We start from the raw sequence: 20,574 nt of genomic DNA, 5'->3' as shown, positions 1-20,574 counted from the left end.
GGGGGGGGGTGGGGGGGGGGGGGGGTGGGGGGGGGGGGGGGTGGGGGGGGGGGGGGGTGGGGGGGGGGGGGGGTGGGGGGGGGGGGGGGTGGGGGGGGGGGGGGGTGGGGGGGGGGGGGGGTGGGGGGGGGGGGGGGTGGGGGGGGGGGGGGGTGGGGGGGGGGGGGGGTGGGGGGGGGGGGGGGTGGGGGGGGGGGGGGGTGGGGGGGGGGGGGGGTGGGGGGGGGGGGGGGTGGGGGGGGGGGGGGGTGGGGGGGGGGGGGGGTGGGGGGGGGGGGGGGTGGGGGGGGGGGGGGGTGGGGGGGGGGGGGGGTGGGGGGGGGGGGGGGTGGGGGGGGGGGGGGGTGGGGGGGGGGGGGGGTGGGGGGGGGGGGGGGTGGGGGGGGGGGGGGGTGGGGGGGGGGGGGGGTGGGGGGGGGGGGGGGTGGGGGGGGGGGGGGGTGGGGGGGGGGGGGGGTGGGGGGGGGGGGGGGTGGGGGGGGGGGGGGGTGGGGGGGGGGGGGGGTGGGGGGGGGGGGGGGTGGGGGGGGGGGGGGGTGGGGGGGGGGGGGGGTGGGGGGGGGGGGGGGTGGGGGGGGGGGGGGGTGGGGGGGGGGGGGGGTGGGGGGGGGGGGGGGTGGGGGGGGGGGGGGGTGGGGGGGGGGGGGGGTGGGGGGGGGGGGGGGTGGGGGGGGGGGGGGGTGGGGGGGGGGGGGGGTGGGGGGGGGGGGGGGTGGGGGGGGGGGGGGGTGGGGGGGGGGGGGGGTGGGGGGGGGGGGGGGTGGGGGGGGGGGGGGGTGGGGGGGGGGGGGGGTGGGGGGGGGGGGGGGTGGGGGGGGGGGGGGGTGGGGGGGGGGGGGGGTGGGGGGGGGGGGGGGTGGGGGGGGGGGGGGGTGGGGGGGGGGGGGGGTGGGGGGGGGGGGGGGTGGGGGGGGGGGGGGGTGGGGGGGGGGGGGGGTGGGGGGGGGGGGGGGTGGGGGGGGGGGGGGGTGGGGGGGGGGGGGGGTGGGGGGGGGGGGGGGTGGGGGGGGGGGGGGGTGGGGGGGGGGGGGGGTGGGGGGGGGGGGGGGTGGGGGGGGGGGGGGGTGGGGGGGGGGGGGGGTGGGGGGGGGGGGGGGTGGGGGGGGGGGGGGGTGGGGGGGGGGGGGGGTGGGGGGGGGGGGGGGTGGGGGGGGGGGGGGGTGGGGGGGGGGGGGGGTGGGGGGGGGGGGGGGTGGGGGGGGGGGGGGGTGGGGGGGGGGGGGGGTGGGGGGGGGGGGGGGTGGGGGGGGGGGGGGGTGGGGGGGGGGGGGGGTGGGGGGGGGGGGGGGTGGGGGGGGGGGGGGGTGGGGGGGGGGGGGGGTGGGGGGGGGGGGGGGTGGGGGGGGGGGGGGGTGGGGGGGGGGGGGGGTGGGGGGGGGGGGGGGTGGGGGGGGGGGGGGGTGGGGGGGGGGGGGGGTGGGGGGGGGGGGGGGTGGGGGGGGGGGGGGGTGGGGGGGGGGGGGGGTGGGGGGGGGGGGGGGTGGGGGGGGGGGGGGGTGGGGGGGGGGGGGGGTGGGGGGGGGGGGGGGTGGGGGGGGGGGGGGGTGGGGGGGGGGGGGGGTGGGGGGGGGGGGGGGTGGGGGGGGGGGGGGGTGGGGGGGGGGGGGGGTGGGGGGGGGGGGGGGTGGGGGGGGGGGGGGGTGGGGGGGGGGGGGGGTGGGGGGGGGGGGGGGTGGGGGGGGGGGGGGGTGGGGGGGGGGGGGGGTGGGGGGGGGGGGGGGTGGGGGGGGGGGGGGGTGGGGGGGGGGGGGGGTGGGGGGGGGGGGGGGTGGGGGGGGGGGGGGGTGGGGGGGGGGGGGGGTGGGGGGGGGGGGGGGTGGGGGGGGGGGGGGGTGGGGGGGGGGGGGGGTGGGGGGGGGGGGGGGTGGGGGGGGGGGGGGGTGGGGGGGGGGGGGGGTGGGGGGGGGGGGGGGTGGGGGGGGGGGGGGGTGGGGGGGGGGGGGGGTGGGGGGGGGGGGGGGTGGGGGGGGGGGGGGGTGGGGGGGGGGGGGGGTGGGGGGGGGGGGGGGTGGGGGGGGGGGGGGGTGGGGGGGGGGGGGGGTGGGGGGGGGGGGGGGTGGGGGGGGGGGGGGGTGGGGGGGGGGGGGGGTGGGGGGGGGGGGGGGTGGGGGGGGGGGGGGGTGGGGGGGGGGGGGGGTGGGGGGGGGGGGGGGTGGGGGGGGGGGGGGGTGGGGGGGGGGGGGGGTGGGGGGGGGGGGGGGTGGGGGGGGGGGGGGGTGGGGGGGGGGGGGGGTGGGGGGGGGGGGGGGTGGGGGGGGGGGGGGGTGGGGGGGGGGGGGGGTGGGGGGGGGGGGGGGTGGGGGGGGGGGGGGGTGGGGGGGGGGGGGGGTGGGGGGGGGGGGGGGTGGGGGGGGGGGGGGGTGGGGGGGGGGGGGGGTGGGGGGGGGGGGGGGTGGGGGGGGGGGGGGGTGGGGGGGGGGGGGGGTGGGGGGGGGGGGGGGTGGGGGGGGGGGGGGGTGGGGGGGGGGGGGGGTGGGGGGGGGGGGGGGTGGGGGGGGGGGGGGGTGGGGGGGGGGGGGGGTGGGGGGGGGGGGGGGTGGGGGGGGGGGGGGGTGGGGGGGGGGGGGGGTGGGGGGGGGGGGGGGTGGGGGGGGGGGGGGGTGGGGGGGGGGGGGGGTGGGGGGGGGGGGGGGTGGGGGGGGGGGGGGGTGGGGGGGGGGGGGGGTGGGGGGGGGGGGGGGTGGGGGGGGGGGGGGGTGGGGGGGGGGGGGGGTGGGGGGGGGGGGGGGTGGGGGGGGGGGGGGGTGGGGGGGGGGGGGGGTGGGGGGGGGGGGGGGTGGGGGGGGGGGGGGGTGGGGGGGGGGGGGGGTGGGGGGGGGGGGGGGTGGGGGGGGGGGGGGGTGGGGGGGGGGGGGGGTGGGGGGGGGGGGGGGTGGGGGGGGGGGGGGGTGGGGGGGGGGGGGGGTGGGGGGGGGGGGGGGTGGGGGGGGGGGGGGGTGGGGGGGGGGGGGGGTGGGGGGGGGGGGGGGTGGGGGGGGGGGGGGGTGGGGGGGGGGGGGGGTGGGGGGGGGGGGGGGTGGGGGGGGGGGGGGGTGGGGGGGGGGGGGGGTGGGGGGGGGGGGGGGTGGGGGGGGGGGGGGGTGGGGGGGGGGGGGGGTGGGGGGGGGGGGGGGTGGGGGGGGGGGGGGGTGGGGGGGGGGGGGGGTGGGGGGGGGGGGGGGTGGGGGGGGGGGGGGGTGGGGGGGGGGGGGGGTGGGGGGGGGGGGGGGTGGGGGGGGGGGGGGGTGGGGGGGGGGGGGGGTGGGGGGGGGGGGGGGTGGGGGGGGGGGGGGGTGGGGGGGGGGGGGGGTGGGGGGGGGGGGGGGTGGGGGGGGGGGGGGGTGGGGGGGGGGGGGGGTGGGGGGGGGGGGGGGTGGGGGGGGGGGGGGGTGGGGGGGGGGGGGGGTGGGGGGGGGGGGGGGTGGGGGGGGGGGGGGGTGGGGGGGGGGGGGGGTGGGGGGGGGGGGGGGTGGGGGGGGGGGGGGGTGGGGGGGGGGGGGGGTGGGGGGGGGGGGGGGTGGGGGGGGGGGGGGGTGGGGGGGGGGGGGGGTGGGGGGGGGGGGGGGTGGGGGGGGGGGGGGGTGGGGGGGGGGGGGGGTGGGGGGGGGGGGGGGTGGGGGGGGGGGGGGGTGGGGGGGGGGGGGGGTGGGGGGGGGGGGGGGTGGGGGGGGGGGGGGGTGGGGGGGGGGGGGGGTGGGGGGGGGGGGGGGTGGGGGGGGGGGGGGGTGGGGGGGGGGGGGGGTGGGGGGGGGGGGGGGTGGGGGGGGGGGGGGGTGGGGGGGGGGGGGGGTGGGGGGGGGGGGGGGTGGGGGGGGGGGGGGGTGGGGGGGGGGGGGGGTGGGGGGGGGGGGGGGTGGGGGGGGGGGGGGGTGGGGGGGGGGGGGGGTGGGGGGGGGGGGGGGTGGGGGGGGGGGGGGGTGGGGGGGGGGGGGGGTGGGGGGGGGGGGGGGTGGGGGGGGGGGGGGGTGGGGGGGGGGGGGGGTGGGGGGGGGGGGGGGTGGGGGGGGGGGGGGGTGGGGGGGGGGGGGGGTGGGGGGGGGGGGGGGTGGGGGGGGGGGGGGGTGGGGGGGGGGGGGGGTGGGGGGGGGGGGGGGTGGGGGGGGGGGGGGGTGGGGGGGGGGGGGGGTGGGGGGGGGGGGGGGTGGGGGGGGGGGGGGGTGGGGGGGGGGGGGGGTGGGGGGGGGGGGGGGTGGGGGGGGGGGGGGGTGGGGGGGGGGGGGGGTGGGGGGGGGGGGGGGTGGGGGGGGGGGGGGGTGGGGGGGGGGGGGGGTGGGGGGGGGGGGGGGTGGGGGGGGGGGGGGGTGGGGGGGGGGGGGGGTGGGGGGGGGGGGGGGTGGGGGGGGGGGGGGGTGGGGGGGGGGGGGGGTGGGGGGGGGGGGGGGTGGGGGGGGGGGGGGGTGGGGGGGGGGGGGGGTGGGGGGGGGGGGGGGTGGGGGGGGGGGGGGGTGGGGGGGGGGGGGGGTGGGGGGGGGGGGGGGTGGGGGGGGGGGGGGGTGGGGGGGGGGGGGGGTGGGGGGGGGGGGGGGTGGGGGGGGGGGGGGGTGGGGGGGGGGGGGGGTGGGGGGGGGGGGGGGTGGGGGGGGGGGGGGGTGGGGGGGGGGGGGGGTGGGGGGGGGGGGGGGTGGGGGGGGGGGGGGGTGGGGGGGGGGGGGGGTGGGGGGGGGGGGGGGTGGGGGGGGGGGGGGGTGGGGGGGGGGGGGGGTGGGGGGGGGGGGGGGTGGGGGGGGGGGGGGGTGGGGGGGGGGGGGGGTGGGGGGGGGGGGGGGTGGGGGGGGGGGGGGGTGGGGGGGGGGGGGGGTGGGGGGGGGGGGGGGTGGGGGGGGGGGGGGGTGGGGGGGGGGGGGGGTGGGGGGGGGGGGGGGTGGGGGGGGGGGGGGGTGGGGGGGGGGGGGGGTGGGGGGGGGGGGGGGTGGGGGGGGGGGGGGGTGGGGGGGGGGGGGGGTGGGGGGGGGGGGGGGTGGGGGGGGGGGGGGGTGGGGGGGGGGGGGGGTGGGGGGGGGGGGGGGTGGGGGGGGGGGGGGGTGGGGGGGGGGGGGGGTGGGGGGGGGGGGGGGTGGGGGGGGGGGGGGGTGGGGGGGGGGGGGGGTGGGGGGGGGGGGGGGTGGGGGGGGGGGGGGGTGGGGGGGGGGGGGGGTGGGGGGGGGGGGGGGTGGGGGGGGGGGGGGGTGGGGGGGGGGGGGGGTGGGGGGGGGGGGGGGTGGGGGGGGGGGGGGGTGGGGGGGGGGGGGGGTGGGGGGGGGGGGGGGTGGGGGGGGGGGGGGGTGGGGGGGGGGGGGGGTGGGGGGGGGGGGGGGTGGGGGGGGGGGGGGGTGGGGGGGGGGGGGGGTGGGGGGGGGGGGGGGTGGGGGGGGGGGGGGGTGGGGGGGGGGGGGGGTGGGGGGGGGGGGGGGTGGGGGGGGGGGGGGGTGGGGGGGGGGGGGGGTGGGGGGGGGGGGGGGTGGGGGGGGGGGGGGGTGGGGGGGGGGGGGGGTGGGGGGGGGGGGGGGTGGGGGGGGGGGGGGGTGGGGGGGGGGGGGGGTGGGGGGGGGGGGGGGTGGGGGGGGGGGGGGGTGGGGGGGGGGGGGGGTGGGGGGGGGGGGGGGTGGGGGGGGGGGGGGGTGGGGGGGGGGGGGGGTGGGGGGGGGGGGGGGTGGGGGGGGGGGGGGGTGGGGGGGGGGGGGGGTGGGGGGGGGGGGGGGTGGGGGGGGGGGGGGGTGGGGGGGGGGGGGGGTGGGGGGGGGGGGGGGTGGGGGGGGGGGGGGGTGGGGGGGGGGGGGGGTGGGGGGGGGGGGGGGTGGGGGGGGGGGGGGGTGGGGGGGGGGGGGGGTGGGGGGGGGGGGGGGTGGGGGGGGGGGGGGGTGGGGGGGGGGGGGGGTGGGGGGGGGGGGGGGTGGGGGGGGGGGGGGGTGGGGGGGGGGGGGGGTGGGGGGGGGGGGGGGTGGGGGGGGGGGGGGGTGGGGGGGGGGGGGGGTGGGGGGGGGGGGGGGTGGGGGGGGGGGGGGGTGGGGGGGGGGGGGGGTGGGGGGGGGGGGGGGTGGGGGGGGGGGGGGGTGGGGGGGGGGGGGGGTGGGGGGGGGGGGGGGTGGGGGGGGGGGGGGGTGGGGGGGGGGGGGGGTGGGGGGGGGGGGGGGTGGGGGGGGGGGGGGGTGGGGGGGGGGGGGGGTGGGGGGGGGGGGGGGTGGGGGGGGGGGGGGGTGGGGGGGGGGGGGGGTGGGGGGGGGGGGGGGTGGGGGGGGGGGGGGGTGGGGGGGGGGGGGGGTGGGGGGGGGGGGGGGTGGGGGGGGGGGGGGGTGGGGGGGGGGGGGGGTGGGGGGGGGGGGGGGTGGGGGGGGGGGGGGGTGGGGGGGGGGGGGGGTGGGGGGGGGGGGGGGTGGGGGGGGGGGGGGGTGGGGGGGGGGGGGGGTGGGGGGGGGGGGGGGTGGGGGGGGGGGGGGGTGGGGGGGGGGGGGGGTGGGGGGGGGGGGGGGTGGGGGGGGGGGGGGGTGGGGGGGGGGGGGGGTGGGGGGGGGGGGGGGTGGGGGGGGGGGGGGGTGGGGGGGGGGGGGGGTGGGGGGGGGGGGGGGTGGGGGGGGGGGGGGGTGGGGGGGGGGGGGGGTGGGGGGGGGGGGGGGTGGGGGGGGGGGGGGGTGGGGGGGGGGGGGGGTGGGGGGGGGGGGGGGTGGGGGGGGGGGGGGGTGGGGGGGGGGGGGGGTGGGGGGGGGGGGGGGGGGGGGGGGGGGTGACAGTAGAGTTAAGTTTGGCGTTTTCCGAAGTTTTGACACACCAAGCCCAAAAGGTTTGCCATCATTGTTCTAATCCACAAAGGTTTATGTTGGAATAAATCCAGGGCAAAACTGCTACCTGTTTTCTATTCAGAGAATTAGGCTGAGGGGACTGGGTGAGCTTCAGAATGGGTTTGAACCCAGTCCTCAGACCGTAATCACTACACAGCTTAAACTAGTCAAAAGTCAACACTGCAGGGGAGATTTCTGTAGCCTGAGTCCCCGAGAGAATTGTTGGAATAAAACTGCTATAGATAGGTAGCATTCAGAGTAGCTTGCAAATATGGTTTAAAAAATTAAAAACTGGCAACAAAAAAGGCTAAACCAGGAAAGTAGCATAAAAACAGATTAGAATACCCCAGAAGATACTTAGAGCCAGTTAAAATCAATTATTCTTAAGTGCTCAGTCAAAAAGAACAGATGTCACCTGGCTGTGACAAAAAATAATAGTTGCACTGCACTTGGCAAATTTGCCTGAGGAATCGGTATATTTAACTGCTTAATATGTTACCTTTCTCCCCAGTGGGACCCAAAGTAGCTTACGTTGTTTTCCGCTCCTTCATTTTATCGTCACAACAGCCCTGTGAGGTGGTTTCAGGATGAATGTGTGACTGACAAAACTTTAGTTTGAATGTGACCTCAGGTCACTCAGCAAGTTCAAGCCTGGGTCTCCCAGCTCCTAGTCCGGCGCTCAAACCACTACACCTCACAGGTTCCACAACTGGGGTGCCAGCATAAAAAAAGGCCTGGTCTCTAATAGCCATTATTAAAATATTTTTCTTGATATACCAGTAATGCCACCCAAAAGACCATGTTGCTTTCAAAGGCCGTGCCGTGGCCCACCGTTCAAGAACTGCTACTCTACAATTGCTTTTTATTCTACGCTTGAAGGTTCTTGTCACATTGAAACCCACCAGGTCTAGCTTGGGCCTCTCTTGCAGAAATGCAGCAATGGAAGAACTGTACTTGTGTGTTTCAAGGGCTGGTGGAGCTAAGACTGAGGCTCATTCTGCACTTTCAAACTGCTTTCAGTGCTCTTTGAAGCTGTGCGGAATAGCAAAATCCACTTGCAAACAGTTGTGAAAGTGGTTTGAAAATGCATTATTCTGCGTGTCCGGGCCTTAGTTAAGGAAAAGAAGCCTCTTGGTGGATTTGCGAACTATTCTGATGATGCAACTCCAGTTGCCAATTCTGGACTGAGAAATTCCTGGTGATTTGGGAAGTAGAGCCTGGGGAGGCAGGTTTTGGTGAGGGGAGGGAGCTCAGATGAGTATAATCATTAATGCCATGTGGCAGGGGTCCACACTGTGATGTCTATTGGCGCCACGGCACGTGCCACGAGTTTTTATAAAGTGGATGGGCCAAGTAGGGCTTTTGCTCAGCAAGACATCAGGTTGACTATTGGAGATTTGACTGACTGTGTAGATTTTAAAGCAGCTGCTTCCCTCCCCTCCCCCCCCCCCCACCCCAGCACAAGGATCTATACTCTGCTACTGAGGCTAAGCTGTGGCAATCATTTTGTGGCTGCCCACCTCCTTGGCAGCCATTTTGTGACTGCGCCCGCCATGCTGTGCCAGAATTGCAAATATGTCCACAGGCTCCAAAAGGTTGGGGAACGCTGCCCTAAAGGAGCAGCAGTGGCGTAGTGGCTAAGAGCAGTGGCTAAGAGCAGGTGCACTCTGATCTGGAGGAACCGGGTTTGATTCCCAGCTCTGCCGCTTGAGTTGTGGAGGCTTCTCTGGGGAATTCAGATTTCAGCTCAGTGCACTCCCAATATACACACGCCTAGCTGGGGTGACTCCTATGGGCTAGTCACAGCTTTGAGCTCGATTTCTAGCTCCCACCTCGTCTCACAGGGTGTTTGTTGTGAGGGGGGAAGGGCAAGGAGATTGTAAGCCCCTTTGAGTCTCCAACGGGAGAGAAAGGGGGGATATAAATCCAAACTCCTCTTCTTCTTCTTCTTCTTCTTCTTCTTCTTCTTCTTCTTCTTCTTCTTCTTCTTCTTCTTCTTCTTCTTCTTCTTCTTCTTCTTCTTCTTCTTCTTCAGTCTACGCTCCAAAGCCATTATTTCCACTAGGGAAACCGATCTCTGTTATCTGGAAATCAGTTGCAATTCTGGGACATCTTCGGGGGTATAACCCAAGACCCAACACTGGATATTTCTATACATTTTCTTGGTACGATGATCTTCTGCTTGTAAAGGCTGCACTTTAAGTAAATATCCAGCTTGTCCCAGGACTGGATGTCCATACTGCAGGTTTTTAGTTTGACCACTGTGTCCTTTGGCGCAGAGTTAAATGCTCAATAGTATTATACTGTGATTTAGATAAGAATATAAGCTAGAGGCTGTCTTACAATAACAACAGATTGACTTGATCTTTTCATGGCACATGTGAGTCTTATCAATCCCCACTTCAAAATTAATGTTGACGTATTGATTAGAAGCGGTCCAACACAAACTCTGGCCTTTGCGCTGTGCCTTTTGATGAGGCTATAGCAGCAGTTCCATTAACCTACCCAACAATCTCAAAATCATAAATGCCTCCTTCTGACATAAAAACAGTATTTTTATGAATCAGACAGCTGCAGAGCGGTTACGTGAGTTGCTGTTCAGAATAGGGGCCAGGTTTCGCTGAGTCTTGGTGAGAATGTTTTAGCCCTTCTAGTCGTTTAATGGAAAGAGGATTGGATAACAGAGGCCAAAGTAGCATTCACATTTTTTTTAAAAAAAGCAAGCATTAATATACTCCTGTTGGGGTTATTCAGAAGATAAACTTGTATTGGTCACATTTCAGAAGGTGAAGTGTATAATTTTGATTCCCACCTCCTCCTTAAAAGGATTGCAAGGATCTCTCACAGTTTCTCTTGGCTCTCCTACTGCTTTAAAGTTTAGACACACAAACAGTTCAAAAGAAAGAAAGTATTTGTGTTAGTCTGTTGCTTACTTTAATTCCTCTGTCTGAGCCAATTTATGCTTTTAAAATACTTGTGGCAGATTCCTTCCTGGATTGTAATCTCTTTAGGAAGGCGATTCATGTATTTGAATACTGTATTTCAAAAACTCTGGGCAGTTATACAGGTATAGTTCCATTCTGATGTTCTTTGTCTGATGGAGCATTCTTCAGTCCGGCGTGCAGTTTATGGCGGAGATGCAAAAATAAATTTTCCTTTTTCTTACATTCTGTAACAAAGGTCTAACCTTGGAATATCAGGAGACCACGCTTTTCTTCTCCACTGACTCTACTACTGATGGTTTTTTAATCATCCATATCATAGAAGTTACCTTTCTCAAGATTTAGACGGGTGTTCCTTGAAAATCTCCCTGTCTTGAGAGATTCTGCTCAACAAAGAAGAAGAAGTGTTTGGATTCCTATCCCTCCTTTCTCTCCTGTAAGGAGACTCAAAGGGGATTACAATCTCCCTCCCCCCCCCAAAAAAACCCCTGTGAGGTGAGTGGGGCTGAGAGAGATCCAAAGAACTGTGACTAGCCCTAGGTCACCCAACTGGCATGTATTGGAGTGCATAAGCTGATCTGGTTCACCAGATAAGCCTCCACAGCTCAAGTGACAGAGCGGGGAATCAAACCCGGTTCTCCAGATCAGCATGCACCTGCTCTTAACCACTACACCACACTGGCTCTATACCCTTCTTTTCTTCCATCATTGCTTTTCCTACATGTTTTTCTTTATTGTAATGTGAATGAAGATCAAACAGCATTCTGGGAATAATTCTCAGCAATGATCTATTCTAGGACCAGGATGAAATCACTGCAAATCTGCAATAATCCCCCCCCCTCCCGCCACTGCCACAGCTGAAACACTGAAGCAAACTAGTGACATTCAGGAGCAGCAGTGGCGTAGGAGGTTAAGAGCTCGTGTATCTAATCTGGAGGAACCGGGTTTGATTCCCCGCTCTGCCGCCTGAGCTGTGGAGGCTTATCTGGGGAATTCAGATTAGCCTGTACACTCCCACACACGCCAGCTGGGTGACCTTGGGCTAGTCCCAGTTCTTCGGAGCTCTCTCAGCCCCACCCACCTCACAGGGTGTTTGTTGTGAGGGGGGAAGGGCAAGGAGATTGTAAGCCCCTTTGAGTCTCCTGCAGGAGAGAAAGGGGGATATAAATCCAAACTCTTCTTCTTCTTCTTCTATGTGTGACTCTATACACTCTGCATTGTTTTTCTGCCATCCAGTTTAATATACAGAAAGGGAGAAATAGCAATAAAAATCTTCATTGGAAAAGCCAAGAAGCAAATGAATTACAAGCCAATCGGCCACAATAATAACACCTTATAAAACAAAGTGGGGGTGGGGGTGGGGGAATTAATCATGGTCAAAGTGAAACAAATGAGACCCAGTGTATGCAGAACAGTGTCACTTTAAACACCACAATCGCTCCTGAAACCAGCATCTCCCTGTCCTTGGTGCAGCTGGTGGTGGCAAATGAGCTTTTGTGTTTCTCTGTGGCTTTTGGCAAGAGTTCAGAGGTTTGGCCTTAAGTCAACACCGGTTCCAGTTGAACAGTTCTTGTCATTTCAGCCGGCATTCAGAGGTTCAGTTCAGAACACATTGCATGTGTTTAAAGAAAAAGTTGGCATCCGATCAAATTTGGCAGCTCCCCACCAGGTACAGAAGAGAGTCTGATCAATGCCAGAGAGCCTCGTTGCTTGTAACCTGTTCAGATGTGGCCGACAGTCTTTGTTTGGAGGCAAGCAGAATGAGAGAAATGCCTTGTCTCTGCCTGTTTCTGTCTTTCTTATGGGAGCAGATGGTGAAGGCTTACAAATATATGAGTGGTTTTTTCTTGGTGACTCATCCGGCAAACCAGCCGGCCTCAGATCGTTCTGGGCAGCCAACCAAGATGGACGTAAGTTTACTCGAAGAGCAGTACGGCTCCCTCAAACAGAAGCAAAAGCTGCAGACTCACATTATTGTGTTTAAAACAGGTACGTTTTCCAACCAGACTTCGAAAACCAGGGGTCCTGAAAACTCATTCCAAATGTTTTTAATCTGAAACGTCGTTAGGCAATAGGGACTGAAAAACAGGTCGACCTGAAAAGAAAGTTGAAAGTATTGCATATCGCTGATTGAAGTTTGGACGGTTAACTAGTAAACCAGAAAGTCAAATGTTTTTTTTTAAGTTCTTTTATGTTTGTGGCAAGGAACGAATAAGTTTTAAAATAAATGTGCTCTGTAAAGTACGTATTAAATGTTGGGTCTTGCTGTAGCACGCTCCCGGAAAAAAATTCGTCCCAGCCGTTTCAACAGGTATGTCTGGTTTTCTCCGGACCAAGGCTATTAGTTATGGGGAACAATTGTCTGGATTCCAGAAAGTGAGACACACAGAAGAAAATAAGATCGTATCATTTACAAAGCAATGTGTATTGATAAAAGAATTTGAGGCTGGGGTTGTGGAAGAACAGGCTCTGGGAAAGTTTAAGGTTGCAAAATTTAGCCTATTTAGTTGGGAGTAAGCCCCTGTTTGCCCTGTAGGACTTACTTATTACAATTTTTTCCTACCTTCTTTCTGTGGAACTCAAGGTGTCTTACACAGTATTCCTAGAGAGAGCTGTCCTATCCCACCTGAATAAAACGCACTTCTCTGCCACATGTAACCTTCACACCATATGCTGGGACTCCTTTACAAATAAAGATTGCTGGGCACGGTTGGATGGCAACCTGGTGGAAGCTAAGGGGTCCGTGCTTGGATAGAAAGACCTCCTGGAAATGCCATACATGCCCACACAAAGATCTATGATGGAACAAAAGAAGAGTATTAATGCAGTAAACAAACATGGATTTGGATAGCTGTGCTCCCATTAATTTTTCATCCATAGTTGATTCGGTTGATAAGTTACTTCACTCCTTGACGGCTTTTTCCTGAAGGCAAATGTTCGTTTTCTTTGGGTTCTGCAAACCCAGAGTTTACTGATAGTTCTGTCCGCATTACAAATTATTAACATTCCATAGTTCCTAAATTGTTTTTAGTGTTTGTTCTACTGACAGGATGGGTCTTTATCTAAAAACTAACTCCCAACACGTTCAAAGCACGGGGGACTGTTTTAATAACTCATTTTGTCACTGGGGTTCACTCTGAAGTTTCAATTAAGGTGCTGGCAATCTCCTGGAATTTCGTCTGGTCTCCAGGTCAGTTCCTCTGACAAAAATGGCTCCTTTGGAGGACAGACTCCAAGGCAGGGGTGTCCAATTCTAGTCCATAAATGTCCATGGACTCCAATTCCCATTGTGGACTACAATTCCCATCAGCAACCCTGTGTACAAGGAAAGGCATCCACATGGAAACAGAATGTATAGCCATGCTAGAGCCCACAATTTAATATCTAACTAGGACAGAATGCATTGCTTTGGTCCACTGGATATCAATCTATGTCATCACAAGCCTCCCTAAAGTAACCCTGTAACGTTAGCCTGAGAAAAAGCAAGATCAAAGAGGTAGAACATGTGCAGGTTCATCATATAATGTAAAGCCCTTTCAGAAGAGTTAAAGGAGAAGTGCCTTAATGTTCTTCAGCCTTTACAGGCCTGGAACTCATTCAGCACCCACTGTAGTACCTAGGGTTCCCAGCAGTGGTGGGATCCAAAAAATTTAGTAACAGGTTCCCTTGCCCCCCCCCCCCCCCCCCCGCCCCTCAGCAAAGGGGGCAGAGGCGTACTTAGGCAAACCTGGTGAGTCTGGTGAGATAAAAGGTACGAAAGGCTGCGAATCAATGAATTGCAGTGCCTGAAAGTGATTAAGCCAGTTCAGGGAGTTACATTATTAGTTGCAATTGCTATGTGGAATTTTCACGTTCAAAGGCAGGATGCCTCTCGGGGAGGCGAGGGCGTGGAGATGGAAAAGCGGACCCAATTAGTAACCCCCTCTCGGCACACACAAATAATTAGGAACCCACTCTCGGGAACTGGTGAGAACCTGCTGGATCCCACCTCTGGTTCCCAGCCTCCAGGTGGTACCTGGAGAACTCCTGCTATTACAGTTGACCGTCAGACAGTCAAGATCAGTTTTCCTGGAGAAAATGAATGTTTGGGAGGGTGGACTCCATGGCATTATGAGGTATTTCACAACCCAGAATTGGTAATCTTATTTGGGAACCCCAATTCTGAATCCCTACTCTGTCACCAGAGCTCACTCGGTGGTTCCTGTAACACAGGACAGTAAGATATTACCAGCAAGGTGTGGAAGCTGATTCTAAAAAAACCCAGTTCACAAGGTCAGCAATCAACCCACAATGGAAATATTATCAATATTGGACCTGGGACTTTTTAATTGATTCATTGTTTAACCACAGTTGCTCTCATCCATCATTTTATAACGATTAGCGGCTGAATGTTGTAGAATACTGTTTGCGGAGAGTTTCATTTGGCAAGTTTGAGAATCCCCGCTTTTAATATTTGCAGATACATCGGTTATTTAAAATGAGAGGCCTCAGATACTGGTTTTAGTAGGCAATTTGCTATTCAGGTCTTCTGATTGCTCCCTATTCTTCTGCCTAATTTATGTATTAAAAAGTATATGCACCTTTCCCTATAATGGTCCCAGTTGGCTTACAAATCCAAATCTGATTTTGCGAGCAAAGATGTTTAGAGATGCTGGCAGGGGATGATGGGAACTGTAGTCCATAACATCTGGAAGGCCATGAGTTTGACACCTGTGCCCTATTTGATTGGAGGTGCCCAGTCAAAGGCATGAAAGAAAACTGTCTCATGATAACCTTTTGGTGCACACATAAAATGGGAAGGCTTGTTGTATACATGGTCCTGGGAGACTCCAGTTCAGTTCCAGTTTTGATGCAGGCAGACATGAGTACAAAAATCCAAGAGAGACGCCAACAGACAGGATTACATTGTGGGGAGGAAAAAGAGAGGGGGTGAGCGTAGCCAACTGAACGCCTGTGCTAGAAAATCCACATGGCACATTTCAGTAAATAACATGGGATACAATCCACTTCTCCTGCACAACCAGAGGTGGGATCCAGCAGGTTCTCACAGGTTCCCGAGAGTAGGTGACTAATTATTTGTGTGTGCCGAGAGGGGGTTACTAATTGGTGATTTTGCCACGTGATTTTGGCCTTAGTTATGCCCCTCCTCTCAGCAGTAGCGCGCAGAACTTGAAGCAGTCTAGCAGGAGGTGCACAGGCGTGCGTGGCAGCCTGCGCCTGTGTGCATTTGTTTCCCACCCAAGGACCGGTGCAGCGGCTGCGCCCTTGCCACAGCCCCGCCCAGGAATGCCCTGCCCCTGGAATGCCCGGCCACGCCCCCGTCATGCCCCGCCCTGCCCCATTGGCGCTACGCCACAGTTTGAATCCCACCACCATGGGAACCTGTTACTAATTTTTTTGATCCCACCACTGTGCACAACCCCTACAAAAACAAGTGGAAGAGTGCTCTCACACAGTTCTCATTCATGTCAGAGAGGCATGCACAGAAGAATATCTTTGTTTTATTTTACTAACGGAAATATTTATATAGATCAAGGTGGCTTTTTTGCCATCAAGTCTCATCTGATCTACGGAGACCGTGTGGAGTTTTCAAGGCAAGAGACATTCAGAGGTGGCTCACTATTGCCAGCCTCAGTATCACAACTCTGGACTGCCTCGGCTTCCAGTCAAAATACTAACCAGGCCCAGCCCTGCTTATCCTCTGGACTAGCCTGGATGATCCAGGACTAGGGTAATTTACAAATTCTAATTCTAAAACAGCACCATTTAAAACATACCAAATAAAACCTCAAACATGATGTGCTTCACAAGTTGGCTCTGTGTCCCACTCTGCCTCCCTTTGCGCCTTCCCAAGTCTGCTGCCTGAGGCTGTTGCAAGACCAGTGGTGGGATCCAAAAATTTTAGTAACAGGTTCCCACGGTGGTGGGATTCAAACAGTGGCGTAGCGCCAATGGGGCTGGGCGGGGCATGATGGGGGCGTGGCCAGGCATTCCGGGGGCGGGGCATTGCTGGGCGAGGCTGTGGCAAGGACGCAGCCGCTGCGCCGGTCCTTGGGTGGGAAATGAATGCACGCAAAAACGCAGGCTGCCACGCACCTCCTGCTAGACTGCTTCAAGTTCTGTGCGCTACTGCTGAGGAGCGGAGGAGGGGCGTAACTAAGACAAAAACGTGGCAAAATCACCAATTAGTAACCCCCTCTCGGCACACACAAATAATTAGTAACCTACTCTCGGGAACCTGTGAGAACCTGCTGGATCCCACCTCTGGCTGTGGCTGAGTGGCAGAGAATCTGCCTGGCATGCAGAAGGGCCCAGGTTCAATCTCCGACATCTCTAGTTAAAGGATCCAGCAGTATGTGATATGAAAGACATCAGACTGAGACTCTGGACAGCCAGTTTCACACTGAGTACACAACAGTGACTGTGATGGGGCTGATGGTCTCATTCAATACAAGGTAGACTCATGGGGGGTCCTCATGAAGAAGTGAGAAGTAGGAAAGAGAGAGTGTAAGAACTAAGGGAAAGTATCTTTCCATTTTGTCTAAGTAACAGAGTAATGTGAGGAGACAACCAGTAAGTTTGACCACAACGCTTCAGCAGGTATGATTTCATATTGTGGCCAAACAGGACTATTCGAAAAGGCTTTATCAACCCCATCTGATTGATGGTCTTGTTTGACCGGCTGCCTCGAGATTTCCCTTTCAATTTCTTCCTAATACAAAAAAGAAAGTTGTGGGCACAATGCTGAGAACGTAACAGCGCTCTGCTTGGATGCAATATAGCTATTACCTTTAATGGCACAGGCCTGCCAAGGAGCAAATGTTTTTTTCCCCTTTTGGAATTAGACCCAGGAAACGTAGCTAACTGAACAGATAAAAACTGAAGCTGGCAAATTATTGTGAGAAAGGTTACAGGGCAAAGAAGCATGACCAGAGCAACTTGAATGTAGCACTTGTTATACTTAAGACTCTCTTCTGTCGGAGATTTCCAGGATAACTGAAGCATTTCAAGGTAGCCTAAATACCCTGTTTCCCTGAATATAAGACATCCCCTGGAAACAAGACATAATAGAAGTTTTGCTGCAGTGCGAAACTTAAGGCATCCCCCAAAAGTAAGACGTAGGAAAGTTTTTGTTTGGAAGCATGCCCGATGAACAGAACACAGAAAAATAAGACATCTCCTGAAAATAAGACATAGCGCATATTTGGGAGCAAAAATTAATATAAGACACTGTCTTATTTTCGGGGAAACACGGTAGGATTTGGAAATTAGATTTTTTTCAACTTACAAACGAGAAAGGGAATAGAGACAGCACGGATGCACTATCGGTTACCATGAGATCTCTACAAAGCTTCTATTACTAAATTATATTGCAATAGCTGTTCTTTCATCATCCAGTTTATGGGACGTATGACAGTTGAACTGGGGGCTTTCAAAAGCTAGGGTTGCCAACCTGCAGGTGAGGCCTGGGTATCTCCTGCCTTTACAGCTGATGTCTAGACTGTTCATCAGGAGATCATGGCTGCTTTGGAAGGTGAGCCCTATGGAATGATACAATTCTGAGGTCCCTCCCCTCCCCAAACCCCACTTTTTCCAGGCTCCACTCTCAAAACTGTTAGTCGAATGTAATTGTTCATTAAATAAAATATTTAAAAGGACATATTGCTTTGATCCCTTTTCATTCTTCCTTGAGGAGAATAATCTGATCCAAGGATTCTTCCCATTTTGGGTCGAACTAATGGCAGGCCAGCTCTTGTAACGAGGCAGCTGGGGATGCATAGTTGCCCTAAATCAAGAGTTGTCAGATTATCTCCAAAAGGGACATCTATGACTTTTCTCCTCCCTGTCGCCACATGCCTGCCATCCCTACTCTTCATGCTGCCACTGGGCTTGAAAAAGAAATGGTTCTAGGTACATAAGTATAACACCATAGGGATACGCCTACAGTCCGCTGTTGTGGTTTTTCTGGGCTGTCTGGCCATGGTCTAATATAGTGGTGGTGAACCTTTTTGAGACCGAGTGCCCAAACTGCAACCCAAAACCCACTTATTTATTGCAAAGTGCCCACACGGCCATTTAACATGAATACTGAGGTTTTAGTTTAGAAAAAACGGTTGGCTCCAAGGCGTGCGTTACTCGGGAGTAAGTTTGGTGGTAGTCGGTGGCTTTGCTTTGAAGCAACCATGCAACTCTTCCAAAGGGTGAATCATGACCCTAGGAGGGTTTACTCAGAAGCAAGCCCCATTGACTGCAAATTGAGCTTACTCCCAGGTAAAGGATTGTGATTTAGTTCTTTGCATGAAAATCAGTGGGGTTTAACAGCACTTAACAGGGTTACCTACACTGCTTCCCCAAAACTAGGTTTTAGGTTTAATGCTAATAATCGATCCCAGCGGCCCAGGCCAGCCTAGACGTGTGGGGGAGGGGGGCAACTCTGTTTGCGCATGCCCACAGAGAGGGCTCTGAGTGCCACCTCTGGCACCCATGCCATAGGTTCGCCACCACTGGTCTAATAGCTTTTGCTCCAACGTTTTGCTTGCATCTATGGCTGGCATCTTCAGAGGCATGTCACGGTCTCACCATGACGTGCCTTTGGAGATGTCAGCCACAGATGCGAGTGAAACATTAGGAGCAAAAACTACCAGAACATGGGCACACAGCCCGGAAAACCTCCAGCAGCCAGGTGAGTCCGGCTGTGTAAGCTTGAAACAATACATGCCTACAATCCATTAAAAGAACACTCTGCAATGGCATGGGGAATGGCAGCAATTAGGGGGAGAAAATTACAAGAATGAACTCACAGTAGGGAATTGTCCGTGTGTGGATGCAAGCTAATTAGCTGTGGGGACAGCTTATTTTTTGGGGAATGCGTAAAACTTTCCACTTTTTCTTCACTAGTGTGTCTGAACAGGTCTGTGTGATTGCTGTTTTCTAAAAATTAAGATTTTATTTATTTATTTATTATTAGTTTTATATACCGCCCTCCCCCTGAGGGCTCAGGGCGGTTCACAACAGGTTAAAACATACATTGAAACATAATTTAAATACCAATTACATAAAAACAGAACCCATTAAAAAATGTGGACGGCGTCTGGCTACCCCCCCTCCCCCCCCTTGTGCCCACGGGAGGCCAGATAACACGGTAGATGTATTTTTAACCAGGCTGGCCAAACGCCTGGCGGAACGGGTCCGTCTTGCAGGCCCTGCGGAAACTCTGTAAGTCCCGCAGGGGCCCTGATCTCCCTAGGGAGCCTGTTCCACCAGGTAGGGGCCAGGGCTGAAAAGGCCCTGCCCCTCGTCGAGGCCAGCCTGATCATTTTTGGGCCAGGGATTCTTGAGTCTTCCTAATATTTTAGCAACTCAATAGCTGGGAAATTGATTCTACCCCATTAACTGGGCGCTGTTGCTGTTCGTAATAACACGGAAACATGCACTGTCTTCACAGGTGAGCATGAGATGGTTCCTGAGGGACCCGTGGTCAGCACCGTCCTGGTAAACAAAAAGATGAGGAAAACCAAAGCGTTTAAAGAACCCATTCCCATCAGGGAGGTCAGCCTCGGATTGCCTTGCAGTGGTAACATGCAAGAGAGTTCACCCTGGCGTATCCATCTGGGGATCCACCGTCTTGTAGAAGGAGAGCACAGCAAAGCCCCTTGGGAGGTTGCCCAAAACGCAAACAGACAGATTTATGCCGACAGTGAAACGCCATCGCAGGAGGAAAGCACAACCTCAAGCGAGGAATTATTAACAGGAAGTGAACAATCCATTGAGCCGGTCAGTAAACAGGGAAATTCAAGCCCTGCCGAAAAGACCAAGAGCTCCATCCCAGCTGGGTGCACAGAGGCGCCTATGACGTCAATGACTTCACCAGTGCGGACACGCTCAGAAATATCAGTCTCCAAGCTGGCCCCAGCAGCAGCCAGTAAGCTAGCCTACTACCCTTTCCCTCAGAAAAAAACACCCAGGATTTCTGAAGCTGCAAGACGACTCGGGTTATATGTTTCGCCATGAGAACGTTTCAGAAAATAGCTGATTATCTGCTTATATTAGTTTTTTACATTTTTATTTCTATATTTTTAAATGAATTTAACGTTTTTAAGAGGTGAATGGATTTGTCGATTTCACAATGTACCCCTAAGTTAATATTTTATCACCTTAGGAGGACCATTGCAAATAGTATCAATGTTGAAATATGTGAAATAGTAGAGTTCAAAAAGGAGAAAAATTAAACCTCTTGAGGCAACTGCAAGGCGAAGCTCAGCAATTGAATTTACAGAAAGTTAAAGGTAGATCCTGGTAAAGTTTTCCAGATAGCCTGAATTGTCAATTCCCATTTCTTACCAGCATGGGCTAATTGGCCATGCTGACAGAGGTTGATGGAATTGTAGTTCTGAACATCTGAGAGTCAAGAGGTTCCTACCCTAGAATTAAAGGGGTTCTCCTCAGATAAAATTAGGAATCCATACCCCATCAGTCTTCTACCAGCATGGCCAATTGGCCATGCTGACAGAGGCTGATGGGAATTGTAGTTCCTGAACATCTGGAGAGCCGCAGGTTCCCTACCCCTGGGCTAGGGCGAGTGTATTGAATGTGATGTTATTATTAGTATTGTATGTATATTCATTTGTATGTCACTATGTTAAAATGCGAGACATTATGCACTAGTTCATGTATATCGCATGTTGTCTTTTATTTTAAGTTAAACTGAATAAAAGTTTTAAAGAGTCAGAAAGGAGAATAGGGTTGCCAATTTTTGGTCAGGACATTCCTGGAGATTTGGGGGCGGAGCCTGAAAAGGTGAGGTTTGGGGATGGGACCTCAGCAGGATATAATGCTTCAGTCCACCCTCCAAAACAGCCATTTTCTCCAAGGGAACTGATCCTCGTCGTCTGGTGGTCACT

At 60.9% G+C, this 20,574-nt stretch overlaps 1 protein-coding gene across 1 annotated transcript; it reads left to right on the top strand.

The window, feature by feature from the left end:
* Positions 1-11,274: 11,274 nt before the first annotated feature.
* On the top strand, positions 11,275-19,910 carry LG11H9orf152 (linkage group 11 C9orf152 homolog). Its single transcript, XM_048511407.1, has 2 exons — positions 11,275-11,662; positions 19,119-19,910. Exons 1-2 carry the CDS (start codon positions 11,290-11,292, stop codon positions 19,682-19,684), a joined length of 939 nt encoding a protein of 312 aa, XP_048367364.1. The 5' UTR covers positions 11,275-11,289; the 3' UTR covers positions 19,685-19,910.
* The last annotated feature ends 664 nt before the right edge of the window (positions 19,911-20,574 follow it).

The sequence above is a fragment of the Sphaerodactylus townsendi genome, linkage group LG11 (genome assembly GCF_021028975.2).
Source record: "Sphaerodactylus townsendi isolate TG3544 linkage group LG11, MPM_Stown_v2.3, whole genome shotgun sequence".
NCBI classification, from domain to species: Eukaryota; Metazoa; Chordata; class Lepidosauria; order Squamata; family Sphaerodactylidae; genus Sphaerodactylus; species Sphaerodactylus townsendi.
The sequence above is the reverse complement of the archived record's forward strand: the minus strand, read 5'-3'. Positions and strand labels throughout refer to the sequence as shown.

Bases quoted from the DNA above. Each gene is read 5' to 3' on its own strand.
- LG11H9orf152 (XM_048511407.1), top strand. From the start codon at position 11,290: ATGTGTTTAAAGAAAAAGTTGGCATCCGATCAAATTTGGCAGCTCCCC. The intron at 11,663-19,118 runs GTACGTTTTCCA...CTGTCTTCACAG, and splicing joins CATTATTGTGTTTAAAACAG to GTGAGCATGAGATGGTTCCT.